Source organism: Mya arenaria, chromosome 15 (assembly GCF_026914265.1).
Source record: "Mya arenaria isolate MELC-2E11 chromosome 15, ASM2691426v1".
NCBI classification, from domain to species: Eukaryota; Metazoa; Mollusca; class Bivalvia; order Myida; family Myidae; genus Mya; species Mya arenaria.
The window spans coordinates 17,164,425-17,180,060 of record NC_069136.1 but is presented as its reverse complement, the minus strand read 5'-3'; the positions used below and the strand labels follow the sequence as shown (position 1 = coordinate 17,180,060).

At 33.9% G+C, this 15,636-nt stretch overlaps 1 protein-coding gene across 1 annotated transcript; it reads left to right on the top strand.

Moving 5' to 3' along the window:
• The first annotated feature begins 8,111 nt into the window (after positions 1–8,111).
• LOC128220564 (uncharacterized) lies at positions 8,112–15,409 on the top strand. The gene is made up of 4 exons (XM_052929005.1): positions 8,112–8,301; positions 13,412–13,650; positions 13,800–14,434; positions 14,989–15,409. Exons 1-4 carry the CDS (start codon positions 8,182–8,184, stop codon positions 15,189–15,191), a joined length of 1,197 nt encoding a protein of 398 aa, XP_052784965.1. The 5' UTR covers positions 8,112–8,181; the 3' UTR covers positions 15,192–15,409.
• The last annotated feature ends 227 nt before the right edge of the window (positions 15,410–15,636 follow it).

The following is a 15,636-nucleotide window of genomic DNA, read 5'->3' as shown; positions in this document are numbered from 1 at the left end:
CATATTCCATATCAAATATTAATACATTGTTTGGGGCTTTTTGATTTAGATATGATATTTTTTTTGGTGGATGGGGGAGAGATAATTCACTTCAGACTGGCAGATATTGGACGTTGATTATGTCAAATGTAGAGGAATAATTAAAACTTTGCCATAGTGTGCATTTGAATGTAACCAGAGTATTTAGGTACAAAATAAACCCCAAGCAAATAGCTGAAATCTCATTGTAAAAATTGATGCAGTCTAGTATCAAGGGTTGTTTCCATTTTAGCAGCAATCAAGGGAATTTCCTTATTGGTCGTCACCGTGTTTTCTACAAAATAACTTAGGACAAAGCGCATATGAGTCAACAAACCTCCAAGACTTAGCCCAATCATATCGACAGTCGACATTGTAAATAGCATCAATGTAAAACGACAGGGTAATATGAAGTGACTTACAGACGGCTTGGTTAAGTACTGGAATTATAAATTATTGATTGAGTGTCACTCTTTCGAGATTTTAGTGACAAATGCACTAAGCCTTTGCTTAAATAAACGTAAATTGAAGTGTTTAAAATGCCTTTGAAAACAACAACTCTTTACTTGGATGGTTAAAAATCTTTCAAGTTAACCATTATTTTAACGCGAATAATGTATTATAGTGAAAATAATTGCTGCAGCAAATTAAGATTAATAGGAGAGAGATGTCTCCAGACTGACAGGTATTTTGAATTGATGAAGAAAATTAAACACTGGGCCAAAGTGACACCTGAATCAATCTTGGTAGTATGTTTTCGGCATATATTTCCATGAAAAGCAACATACAGGTATTTAAAATAAACCATGCAAACCTCTGGAATCCAGTTGTGAACATTATTTCAGCATAGCTGTTCTAAATAAAGAAGGAATTGGAATTTAGCTGTCGACCGACACAAAATTTGACACCACTTATTTCCAGAAGAACGCGCAAGGGAGCCAACAAATCACCCGAACCTTGCGCAATCAGACCGACAGTCTACATAGTAAATAAATTTAATGTGAAGCGGCAGGGTAATGTCGAGGGACTTGCACTCCTGATAAAGTACTTAATGTTATCTTATCGATTCTGTGTCACAATTTCGGGATTTATGCACGAAACGCATGTTGCGTTTTTGCATAAATAAACGTGTATTGAAGTGATTAAAATGCCCATGGCACTTTACAATTTGGATTATTTCGTAAAATTTACATTACCGTATTCGTAGAAATTCTTATTGCTATATCCAGACGTCCTCAATGCAGAATGTTTTAAAGTCATCAGACCAACCTTTATTTATAGTATGTTAAAAACTTTTATTTTCATGTCTTTTGATTTTGTTTGCAGATATTTTCGAGTTCTTTTACAATTTATTTTGTGTTGATGGTTGTAAATATTAGTCCCAGTGAACTCCATTTTTCGCTGACTATCCCTATGCGGTTACCCCAAGATAAACTGATCGGGGTATTCTTAATGTTAGCACTGCCCGTGTAGTTGCCTTGGGAAACATTAATTCCCGAAGAGTCCGTTGTGTGTTTCACTTTAGCTGATTCCTATTTTTTGTTCTTATTTTTTTGTAATTGTTTATAAACACGGTTTAGCTATACTATATCATCTGTTTAAATGTTTTAAAATGTATGATGCTCGTCAATGTTTTTGAAATATATTTTGTGTATTACATCTCTATTAATTTTGTGTTTATACGTTTGTACCATGGCCATAACACTTCATGTTATACCATTTGTAAATGGCCAAATGCAAGGTACCGATTTGCCAAAACAAAACGCAACTGGAAGTGTTAAGTTTTCAGTGTTTGCATGACATATTATTCTGCAGAGTCTGACGAATATATCTACGGGGCTTTTTTCCAAGTTATTACCATTGCATTCTTGAGATTGGTAAGTTATGAAGCAACTATCTGGAAGTATTTACTTTTACAAAACGCAATAATAAATTCATTTCCAAAACGTTAATTATCTTTCGGGAATCAATATCTTGTAGGAATTATCATCATCCATCAAAACTATATTAATGTAATTCAATAACCTAAAGTTTGCCATCAACGAAAGATCCATTTAGTGTATATTGAAACCAGCAGTTGCTATGTAACTTAGACCAATTCAATAGATTTTCCAGGAAGGCAAATGATTGATTGTAGCATACCCAAAGCACAAATGATGGCGGTATTATATGTTGTTTTATGTGGTTGAAAGTGAAAGCCGAACCATTAGAATGTTTTTGTACAAAAATCAAAAGTTCCCCGAGCACCTTTTTAACCCGTTTAATTATCGTTTACTTACAAATTCATCACAAACTTCATAATTATAATCAAACTTATTTTCGAACCAAGGCATTTCAGTCTGTGAAGTGTATGAACAATTCTATTACAATGGAAAATATATAGTCTACAAGGACATGATTAATTGTCTAACATGAGCCTGGGTAAAACAAAAATCGACAGCAGAAACATATTCCATATCAAATATTAATACATTGTTTGGGGCTTTTTGTTTTTGACCGATTTGCACGCGAAATTAAACTGATTTCTACTGTTTCACTACATTTAACACCATATATGGGATTACTGCTTCACTCGTGAACTAAACATTCAACAACATAACAAAGTTGCGTTCCTTATCAGAAAATAACATTGGTTGAACGTACTCATATATTCGATTAATTTACGCTTTCTCGCGTTTAAGCACAAGCAATGCGGTGAATTATCAGCAATATTTGTAAATCACAAACCATTCAGGTTCAAGAGAAATGCTGTAAACTTTAGTAGCCAATTCCGAATTTGTGTTATTTGCCTTTGTGGTGTAAATCTACCTAAAGCAGAACTACGCAAAGTGATCTTTTTAGGTGACCAACAAATACGATTATTTTTTATTCTTCGAAACCCCATATCAATTTAGTATCATTGAAATGATTTTTGTGCTTAGAGAGACAATAATAATTGTTTTGTTTTTGTTTTCAATTATGGCAATATATGCCATCTGAAGTCCGATTTACATCGAAATAAAGAGCAAATATATAAAATGAAATAACATTGTGTATAATATAATTTAGGTCATTTATTTAACAGAAATCCGCTATTGATTCCTTTCAAATCATACCAGTATTTAATGTGGTCGCCAACCTCAAAAAAACACCTATTATTCTTACAGCGTATACAATAATAGTATGCATAAACACACGATGCAAAATCGTAATATAAATATACAAAGATAGCTTTGCAAGTTGGTCTGTGTTCAGCTAAATATATTAAATGTTTGATGTTTGTTTATCTCAATAACAGTCTTTGTTGAAAATGAATAACAAGAAGTTCTAAATGGTATATACCACTGAGAATCCAGCTGCAGATACAACACAAATGTTGTATATCAATGTCTAGAAATCATCTTGCTTGGAGACAATAGAGCGATAATAGTATCTGTCATTTTTGATAGGGATGAAGAATATTTACAGGCGCCAGGGGAGGGAGTCGTCAAACCATCATCTGAAGCACACACGTTCAGGAGTCCCCTGGGCTTGCCGCCTTCATCATCTATTGATGGTGTGGTGAGAAAATGAAATATTGTGTGTATGGTTTTTGACCATGACGTTGAAGATAGTGTTGGAAAAGGATGCACCGTTTGAAAATTAAAGATATACAAACCATTTGTTTTTCAAGTTAATACTTTTTCCTTAATATATATCCAACAAGAATACTAATTGTACTTATAAATCGAGAAAGTTAGTTGTTTTAGGCTGATTAAAGTGTTTCCCATGTTTGCTATCTTTAATATATTTCTCTATTTTACTTGTTTATGCATTTGGTCCTAATTTATTATCGTGGGGTAAATGCCATGGACCAAGCGCAAAAAGGGACTAGACACCAGATGGTCCAATAATCGGCAAATGGAGTATTTCCTAAAAAAACAACCTATAATTGTCAATGCGAGCAAGTAGGAGGCCGGTTAAAAAACATTACTTTACATGGTTTAAATAATAAACGCTACAATCACGTTGCTGTGTAATCTATGTTTCCCCATTTAAAATTTGAAATAGCGCATAATGGTTTTCCAGTTTAAATCGTATCTGTTCATAAGTGCAGATAAATATACCGACGCATGTTTTAACCTCCTGGGAGTTACGTGGCAGACATCCCTTGTAAATGTATAATTCGAAAATGCGTGGAAACGGCGAAAGATGCATGTATCGTAAGTGATGGCATATATCAAGAATTAAGATTCAACGCGTTGTAAAGAACTCTCAAGACATTGTTGAGTAGGTAGTCTGGCGCATTTTGACACAAAAACAAAGTTATAATGTTGACAGACTTTTCCGAAAAAAATGTGAATGCTTTTTGATCCAAAATCTGATAAAATTTTATTTTGTAAATTTGTTCACCTCCTAACTACTCCAAAACATGTCACAAAAATGTATGTTTTACTCCCAAAAGTATCGTTTCTGAAATAAGTAAAACATGAACTTTGAAACGTTTTAATTAATTACCTCCCATGCCCACTTTCGCACTTATTGAAGACCCTTTTATTTAGTATATATCAATTGCTTTTTGTGTTTGTTTATAAAGACAAACAAGTAATTCGTTGACATAAAGCCGATTGGTTAAGACAAATATTTTGCGTACGGACATTTTCAATGTGTGGGTTTATCCACAGCGTATGATAAAAAGTGTGCTTAATGTTAAGCGTGAACAAGTACTATTGGAATACTAGTTAAGTTTAGCTTTTTTGCTTTTGGTTTGCACTTTGATGGGTAGTCTACCCATTGAACTAACTGGACGGCTGGAACTCCACATGAGTGGGTACAACAAAAATGTTAAATGTGCAGACCGAACCCTATACTGAAAGAGGACGGCTAGTTCATCCTAGCCCACCATCTCAAATCCACAACTGCACAATTTAAGCTATGTTTTTTGTTGTTTTAATGGCAAGGAATGCTGAAAAAATAAGCAAACTGTAACTTAAAACTTATATTTTGTATGGTGATCCTGTTAGGATTGAGAAAAAAGCTGATATTTTGTCAATAGACGCAACAATTCCGATGTGTGTTTGTATGTCATGGACTATGATCAATTTGGCTACTGGCATGTACATTGTCTGTGTGCGCACGTTTGCTTTGATTGGAAACAGTGTGCTTCAGGTTTAAAACATGTTTCTGACGTCATCCACTCTATAATGGTTATTGGATTGCGTTCTGTACTTTATTACTACTAACTGTCCAATATAATACGAATGGACAGACATTGTTCAAATAATGGACAGTTATTGTTCTAATAATGGACAGTCGGAAGAAATAGAAGTATTGTTGAATCAAGATGTGTGTTGACAAACTTGTTTTTCTTGTATTGTGTAAAAACTACACACTCATTTAATGGAAAAAACACACTTAAAACCCTTTTATTGAGGTTTTATAAATAATTATAAAATGTTTATTTCAATAAAATTCCAATTCTTAGGTTGTAACAACTCAGAGCCCATGAAGATCTGACAGAGGTGTGCTCCGCCGTTAGGGCAAAAAAACACTATTAGTTGTATGTTCCTTAAAAAGTAGAAAAAAATCTTAAACTTAAAAAGTTTCCGTATAAAGTGAAAAAACACAATGAAATCACAGTTTGAACTTTTTATATATCCGCAGATGTTGAAATTTAAGTAATAGTAGGATGACATTAATTAAAATCTTCGTTACGCTCACTCCACCCATTCTTAGTCATAATATTTCAATTCAGGTCATCTAACTGACGTAGAATACAACCTCATTGGCTGACGCATTATCCACGCAAATTCTGACGACGGGAGAGTGCATCGGATGGGTGGCAGTGGGCGGATTTTTACTTGGGAAAGTTGAAGTTTTGATGATAAAGCATAGTACTTAATAATTGCCTATTTGTAAATTCATTGGCTGTAAATATAGGTTGTATTCTAAAAGTGCTTATTTTAAATAATAACCAAAGCATTTTTATATGTACATGTAAATTAGCGCAAAATTATTTAGATTAAGATGATAAGTTTATTTTCAACTGGTATGACAGTGTCCAAAATGATTACAATAACGCCATGAAATTATTGATTTGGACCTCGTTGTCTACATGTTTTAAGTAAGTGAAATGCTTCAAACTGTCAGTTATGTCAGCGAACAACAGCCTCGGCATTGCGTGCTCCGAACTGTTCTTTCTCTGACAAAATGACCAGTGTTCGGCCTATCACCCTTACATGGAAGAACAAGTAAATATTTAATTGCAAATATATTTTGATGTTACAAGTAATATCTTCCCTGAAACAAGCCCTTACACAATCTTTTTCCATGTGGTTTATTACAGAACAATGGGCCTTCTTGACGCGGAATGAAAAGTGTGTTTATCGCGAGCGGCCTCATCATATTTCCGTGTATATTTACTACTATTTGCGATGTATATCCCGAAGCTTGACGGTTATGGCCGAGTTGTTCCAACTGGCGTAAGAAGTGATATAATGTTAGTCACTATTCATTTCACGCGAACAATCTAGATTTAGCAATTAAACTCTTAAGCCTCAAATGTTAAAAGTATGCTGCAGCATGTATGATTTCCAGAATTTTCTTTTTTATTGACATTGAAATATTGAGCCATTGGTTGAAGCAAATGTAACAGTAAGAATAAAATTAAAGTTTTTAATGAATTGGTAACTTCAATAAGAGCATACTTGAGATATGGCACTATATAATTAATTTGCTTTATGGGGCAAACAGGGAAGCAGTGGGTCGGATATATTTCGGTTAATGCCATAAACTATAGGGTGGAGTGCGATATAAAAATGAATGATAGACAGGTACTAAAATGTTCAAAAGGTTTTTTATCTAACCGATTTCTTACGTCATTGCTGAGTGTTTAGGAAAACCCCAAAAGAACTCGATTGTCTATCATGCTACACTTAGTCCAATATAAGGCAATGTGAATTATTACATGGCTTCTTTATTTGAAAACAAATAGATCAGGTCATTGCGACGTTCGTCCAAATGTTTTCAAAAGGAGACCAAGATTCGTATACACTGTACACAGGTACCATCTGTTACGCAAAACACAGGTGTAAGCCTGTCTTGCTAGGGCGACCGTAGGCATGTGCCGCCTTGAATTGTTTGTTCTTAAACGTACGTAGAAGACTTGTCCTACATACCAATGACTATAAATAGCAAACATTTATAACAGAATGCAAGTTGTGCACTAGCAAGCGAAAAATACTCATTTTAGAATGCACATTTGTTTTGACAAAGTGTTGTTACCCCTCACAAGGTTTACGTTTGAAATAGAAAGTAATACTATCGGAAGCATTAACAGATATGGAGAAAATGCGAAATTTGTTGCATTTGATCATTTTAACAGGGATTTACAGTAGTCATATGTTCATATTGGGCACCTCCAAAAATATATGATTGAGCTCGAAGATTACGGCGCAATATATGCTGCCTTTTTATATGCCCAACATCTATGAGGCAGTTAATATGTATTATGTTTTATTGGAAACCCATTTAAATCATAAATTAAACGACATACAGTCAACTTTTGAATTAAGTGTTTTCCAAATGTTAGTTAAAAATAAGTTTGAAATTACATTAGGACTAAAACTTTGCATTGATATATAAAATTAATTATGCCTAAAAAAATACATTTGGTCCAGGTTACCCGACCCTACCTACGGAATAGGCACCGACCCTACCGTTTTTATAGTCAGTTTGAAAAAAAACGATAAACTAAAAAAAAAATGTTTTTGCTTTTTTTTTTTTTGCTTTTCAATATGAAGTTTAAAACCTAAAATGCTTATATAGAAGATAACTTTAACACCATTCTCCAATGATGAAAATGAGCCTTAGTAAAGAATTTAATTATTGGTGTTAATTGGGTCTGATGATATCTCCCATGAAACTAGCCTTGTATTGTTTTAATAGACAAGTTGTCCTAGTTTACTTGTGTCATCTGACGGAACCCAAGCCATGTCAGTACTGTAACCCCAAATATTACTTGAATACAAATTTAGAAATACTGTAATGATGCACGTCACATAGAGATAACGAAAGTCTATTGATTGGATTAAAGTGGGTTATATTGTTTGTTATATATTTCATAGCGGGACCAACGTTTGGAACAGGCAGATCTTTATTAAAAATTGCAGAACAACATTTAATACATAAAACAAAACAAATAAAATGCATTGTAATCAATTGTTTGTTATGTGTCTTACTGTTATTGTCATTCAGACAGTAAGCATGGAAGACCAACAACGGCAGGAAAGGGGAATCGGTGCCATAGCAGGCATTGTTTTCCAGGTAGGAATACTGCTTTCATGAGTAAAACACTTGATTGAAATTATTTAATAAAAGAGTTTACAGTGAAATTGTGTCTGTTTAATTATATCAATTAGAAAGTAACCAAGGTAGCACAATTTTGAACATCTAATATGTTTGTTTCGCAATGTTTATATCAGTAAGGTTATACATTTTTTTTTAAGATTTTTAATATGTCTGAATAATATTTGAAAGAGGTATATCGTTTTAACGTTGAAATTATTGTGCTGATCCAGTACTGTCAATGTATGACTATCATGCGTTTCCGGTCCGGATCGAAAATCCTAACCGAAGGCAAGTTTATAACCCGGTAACTAGGCTGGTCGAGTAACCGGCAACGCATCTTGCCCGAGGTTTGATTGTTCGACTGCCCGAAATCCAGACCGTTCACACATGATTGATATTTCTTCTTATTAACCTCAAAGATGTACTCTTATTCCAAAAGAGCAATAGTTCTTATGAAGGATAGAGTGTTTAATTTGAAAGAAAGGTGCAGAAAACACGGTATTTCAACCTTATGAGACAGTAGTTGACAATTAGCGCCAGAAATAGGCCCATAAAATGAGAGCTTCGAACTGTGTAACCCTTCTCACGTAATAGTTACATGCGTTACAGGGAAATAAACAGCGCATATTATACAATGAAAACAAAATCAAAGTTCAACCCCAAAAATCGAGTTTTTAGGTCGACATCTGATCAGAGTAATGCGGTTACATTAGTTATAATAGTAACCGATGTAACCAGTTGTAACCAATGTAACCGCGTAACCCGATATTTATTTAGATAGAAAAAAACCACACTTTTACAAACTTTTTAAAAGCTTTGCTGTAACTCATTGTTACAAATGTAACCGCATAACTCTGATAAGAGGTCGACCTAAAAACACGATTTTTGATGTTGGACGCCAATATTCAAGAATTTTACTCAGTAGTGAACAATGAAACATTTAATTTTTGAATTTTACGAGCACCTGCATGTGGGTACGTGATGGTACAGCATGATGAGGAAATGTGGTTAATGCGGTTTATTTCTTTAAAAAAACATGACATATATTGTCAGAATATTGTTATATAGGGAAACACAATATTTCTGTGCGACATGCTAACCTCTATTTAAAAATAAGTGTTCGCGCATTTTCTACATTTTTCTACAACCTGCTTTCCCGAAGGATTAAGTGTATGCATATATAAAAATAATTCCGTTTTTGTACTAATCGCATTACTTACGCTTTTCAAATCGCCGACATCAAAAGCAAGATTTAAAAATGTATATATAAAATTATATCGAAAATTGCAAGCTGCCAATAACTTAGTAATAACATTAAAAACGATGTGCCTTATTTGGTATAGGAAAACGGGCATATTTCTTAAAAACTGCAGTTTACTATTTGAAATTGTCCCTTAAATAATGAAACTTAGCAAAGATATTAAGTTAGATGTAAATTACATCGTATACAATGTATGGGCCCGTAACATTACCCATGCAACAGTCCTACACACTTAAGTTTTGTTTGTGTTTTCGTATTAATTTTGTTTGGTGAAATTAATATGCCAAACCAACTAATTAACATACTGAATTACTACAATTTGCAGATATCTAACCATCCAACAACCCATTCAGCCGACAAATGAACAAAATAAACTTAAATTATTTATGGTTTAAAATACATTACTTTCAAGATTAAATGACATCACTTGTTTAAGAAGTATTTTAAGAGTATTACAATCAATGTTCATTATGGAGTAGACAATAAAACTGTTATCTAAAAATCAATGCATAGCTGTGCATCTTCTAATCTTATGTGCATATTAAAACTTAATATCGTGCCCATTTAATCCCACATGGACTGAATTGATTTTTTATATTTTTATGCTAGACAGAACATTTGGTAGTTTAGAATTCACATTTTCTCTCTGACCTTTTCGTAAACATGTTAGAGTGGATCTATTTATGCACATTTTTTTTTTGTAGAACAATTGAACTTTTATTGCTACATCACTTTTATTATACTGAAATGAAAGCTGTTGTATAATAATAAACACACTCACTTCATCTGACCAAAATCTATTAATGATTACATTTTTACAAAGTCAATGCTATTAATCGGCTGTGAATAGCAACTTTTAAGCAGCAGCACATTCACGGCAAATAAGTCTTACATACATATGTGCGCACCCGTCATTTTTTAATCCAAATTTGTTAACTGATCTTAATTCATTTAGTGTTATAAACATATAGTAAAAGCCGGTTACCGGGATCATGAGGATAACTATCACTAATAATCTATAAACGTATTTTATTGACATGGAGAAACATTTTTATGTTGACCGAGTTTATTTTGATAATGCTATTTATGTTGTGTTTGTTATGGGTTTTCTTTCTGTTCCAAGTCATTTATAATTAGATACTTTAACATTCGCAATTCTGGTGATTTTGTTATTTATTGTTATTAATTAAATAAATAACCGGGTAATTGTCAATAACTTATTGACTCATCTAGTTTAAAAAACGTGTTTATGGACTGAATTTGCCAAACATTGGATGCTATACAACCGACCTAGTCTGTGGCAAACCGTATTTCATTTCACTATTGTTCACAAAATTGTTTCACGAATGGCACAGATTAAATTTTGAATTAGTTTTTTTTTTTTAAAATACGATTAAAATAAAATGCAACTTAAATAACCATTTTTGTGATTGCTTATTGTTGAAGACTAATTTCGAATTAACGCGCCTCTTAAGTGGCTCCTGAGATGGCCTACGATTTTTAATTGTTTACAATTGAAAAGTGTTTAACTCCAACATTTGCCTTTATACTTAAAACTAGTTATTATTTAAGAAAATCATACTATTATCAAATGAAAACAAACCCATGGTTGGATATGTTAAAAACACTGCATATTTTATCTTAGGTTCATTTTATGCATTGCACATACTCCAGTAGAACTTTAACATGTTTTATCTTATTGTTGATACAATTAAATGTGATTGTGAGTGAGCAGTGGTGAAATGTTACACGCTCGTACTATACCACTGCGAAAACTTCCAGAACAGTTCAAGAATAATTCTTGAACTGTTCTAGAATTTAAGTTCAAGAACGTTCTTAATTAGTTCAAGAACATATCAAGAACAGTTCTTGAACGTTATATGGCCCATAAGTTCTTAACATGATTATTTCAAGAACTGTTCTTAAACACAGTCAGTTCTTAAACTAACGTTTGTCAAGAACAGTTCTTGAATTATGCTGTTTAAGAACAGTTCTTGAAATCATAATGTCAAGAACTTATGGGCCATTTAACGTTCAAGAATTGTTCTGGAACAGTTTTTGACATGTTTAAGAACAATTCTGGAACATTTCTTAAAATAATATTCCATTAGTTCAAGAACAATTCTTGAACTGTTATCGACCATGGTAGTTCAAGAACTGTTCTTGAAATAATTATGTCAAGAACTTGTTGGTCTTTTATTGTTCAAGAACTGTTCCTGAACTAATGAAATATTATTTCAAGAACTGTTCCAGAATTGTTCTTGAACACAAACACACGCACGGACAGACACACTCGACAGACATGAGGACGGGAAGCATTTTAAAAGTCAAGGGACTCCTATGAAGCACGAGACTGCTTTTGTGGCTGGGTGAACTGTTCTTAAAATGTTCCATATATAAAACAATAAATATTTAAGAACTTTTCAAGGCACTATCAATTCTTGTACTGTGAGTATTCACTAACAAGTTCTTGAAATGTTCTTAATCCATTCCTTTATTGTTTGTTTAATAAACAATAAAGGAACCTTTCAAATTCTTGAAATTTTCCTAATGTGTTCACAGAACATTATAAGAACAATTCAAGAACATATCAAGTTCTTGACATGTTCTTAATGTGTTCACGGAACATTTTAAGAACAATTCAAGAACACTTAAGTTCTTGATATGTTCTTAATGTGTTCATGGACATTTTAAGAACAATTCAAGAACTTATTATGTTCTTGACTTGTTCTTAAATTGTTCATAAAATAGTTCAAGAACTGTTAAAGAACTTAAGTTCTTGAATTTCTATTAAGATCTGTTCAAGCACAGTTCAAGAACTGTTCCCATCTGTTCAAGAACTGTCAAGAACTGTTCTTGAAAACAGGAACTGCTTTTCGCAGGGGGATTCTGAAATCATCAAATATCCAACTAAACACAGTTGTGTCAGTAATCTATACCTACTCTTGGTGTTATAGACCGATTCAAGGCAACGTCAGTTGAATCTTTCAAGAGTATGTGTGTACCCTGTGGATGCGTACTCGATGTAGGTCAAAATGATGATGTGCTTTTATTCATAATGAGGTATTTTTGCATAGAATTTGTGTTTTTACGTCCGTTATCGCGGTGCGTTAAAACGCAAAAACCGGGCGTAATCGGTAGAAAACGTGCAGTATTCAGTAAACCCACGTGCCGTTAACGACCGGCTTTTTGTTTTACATTTGCACTATCAGGGCCCGCATCATAACAATGGCCGCTGAGCAACCTGGTCAACGATGCCAACTTTTGCACAAAAACAAAGTTCATCATATATATATAAATATCAACAATTGAAAAAGAAAACAAAACGCATTTAACTTACATATTTTCTGTGTCTGTTCTTGGCAAGCTGATGTGTGTTTACTAGGTAGTACTCTCTGCAGTTGTTTTGACTATTTGTTTGCTTTAAAAGCATTAAATTATTTCTAAAACGTTTAACTCCTCCGAACTTGTGTTATTTCTGCCGATTCTATTCAAAACAAACGACTTATATGGACATTGCTCCATTACGTCGTATGCAATGAACAACCTTCTAGCTGTAAACCATTTTGCGGTCCTTTGCAGAAGCTAACGACCTAAAAAAGGTGCATTAACCCTATAAGCATGTATATATTCCACTTCATATTGGCAGTATACTCCTGATGTTTTATTACCATTGCTCTACATGGATTTTGAATATCTTTTTCAATGGACTGTTGCTTACCATGTCAACATTCTAATTTACTTTTCGCTTGTTTAAGGTTTATTTTGGTTCTTTGCTCTTTTCTTACTAAGCCATTTTTACCATGGTGATTTTGTTCATTTTAGGTTGGAGGTAAGATCATAAGTGCGGCGGGTTTTGCCAACAAACTCTACAGTCTTATAAACGGAGATGATAGCGGGCCAGAATTTGACAAAGATGCACTTGTTGATGCAGTGGATGAAAGGGTGCGGGTAGCCATAGAAAACCTCTACTCAAAGCTCCATCTTCGTGATCAGCTCGCGGAGGTTGATGAAGTGAAATATGACATTTGGTCGGTCCTGACCGACCTTGAATTTTACTTCAGGTAAATCAACATAATTTATTTCCTTGTTTCCTTTCTTAAATTTCAATTACATCAAGGAGATGATTTCCTCAAATTTGAAGGAAATATACGTATGTTTCAGACACGACCAATACTAATTTCATGAGCATGTTTTCATACCTATATTACAGGTCAAATGATAACGAGAAGGTCCAATATCTGGATGAATTCCTCCTACAATCGCCGGAAATGATCAGCAACCTTCGTTCGTTACCCGAACGTCTTCATCAAAGTCTGGCCGGAGCAACCAATCCTATCTTGGGAGCGATAAGCACTGAGACACGATGTAACATGACTGCCCTTGATACGTTCGAGCAATTCTTTTGGGAACTCCTTAAAAATGGAATCTTAGCAGAAATGACATACAAAAAACTGAAATACAACGTCTCGCTTGAGCTTGAGACAGAATACTGGGACACGCAACTTGTCCGTGTTCACAGTAGCTTCCGTCAGCAAGAAGAAAGTTGCTTAAGCCAGTTCAAGACACTCGCACTGGAGGACTTGACTGATTCACATGATATGGAAACACTGTTCACCAGCAATAGTGAACGTTACAGATGGTTTCACAGCGATGTCTTTTTCCTCCGAAGAGCCGATGAAAGACTCTACACCGAAGGATCAGACGAAAACCTCTTGCATGTGCAAAATCAAGGCACGAGAAAATATGTATTCTTCGTTGACAAGATGAGGAGCAATGCTTCCATTAAATGCATTACTGTGGTGTCAAATGCCGATCTTGATGATCCTTCCATAACAATAAGCCCAGGTAAATGAATATTATTCATGCAAAACCCAGTCAGTCATTGAAAACTTTCGTTAATGAACATACTGATTTTATGAAGATAAACAAGTTTCAAAATACTGAAATGTTTTGAGAGTTACTGTGGTTCTAAGTTCGGCCTCTTGTGGTCACATATTTCACGTAACTATGTTTTTACGGAAATGGCTGATTTTGCGCTGAAGGATACTACCGAATGCAGTTTCGTTGCGCTTTGATTAAATTTTGGTCTCCGGCTTCACGCGCTCAATATGGTTTGATAAACCAAAAATACTGGTTCCATCAAATTAACGGTCTGTCTTAAGCTCATAGTGGTTGGACTTTGGAAAAAAATAGTCCTAACTATATACGCGCATTTATGTAGCCCTAATAGAGCACTGTCAGAGCGCAAATATATCAGTTACAACCGTCGTGTTGAAGGAACATATATCAACCTTTGTATTATGTGTATTCATTGAGTCTTTCTGAGATTGCAAATATATGACTACATTGCAAATTCAAAATATGTAATAATTGCATTCAATCTATTCGTTGTTATACAGACTCGCCTGCCAATCCTCCCATTGTCATCATTGACATCCAGAACAACCATCTTTATACAGTACTCATGTATTCGTCGGACACGACTTGCAGATCATCTGAAGAAGTCAAAAGTCCCCCGATTGCTGCGGCTCCAAAGCATCTGTCCGGAAACCTGGCTTGGTGGGTTACAATAACAATTACTATGTTTAAACTCAATCTCTGAGTACAATAATAGTAATTGGCTAGGACTTAATATGCACTCTATACACATTATATTGCTGTAATTTCCAATGTATTGTGTCATAAGGTGTAACTTTTATATTTAATAAAAGTGTTGAAATATATTTTATCGCATTTTATTAAAATACCCTCATTCTCAATTATTACTCCGCCCCGTAAATTATCAGATTTGGTAACTTGTACATATAGTGTAGTGTAGTTTGTTAGATATCGAGTAATAGTGTATATTAACCTGAAACTAATACGTCAGTGTTTTATATTAACCAATCAACTAATATCTACTTTCACTTTTAAGTCAACAAATCTACCCGCACTACGCCATTTTTATAATGTGCTTATCAATCCCATTTATGCAGATACTTATTTAGATTACTGCAGGTAATTCATTTAATCCCGTTATTATAATATGTTCCCTTTTTATTGATCAA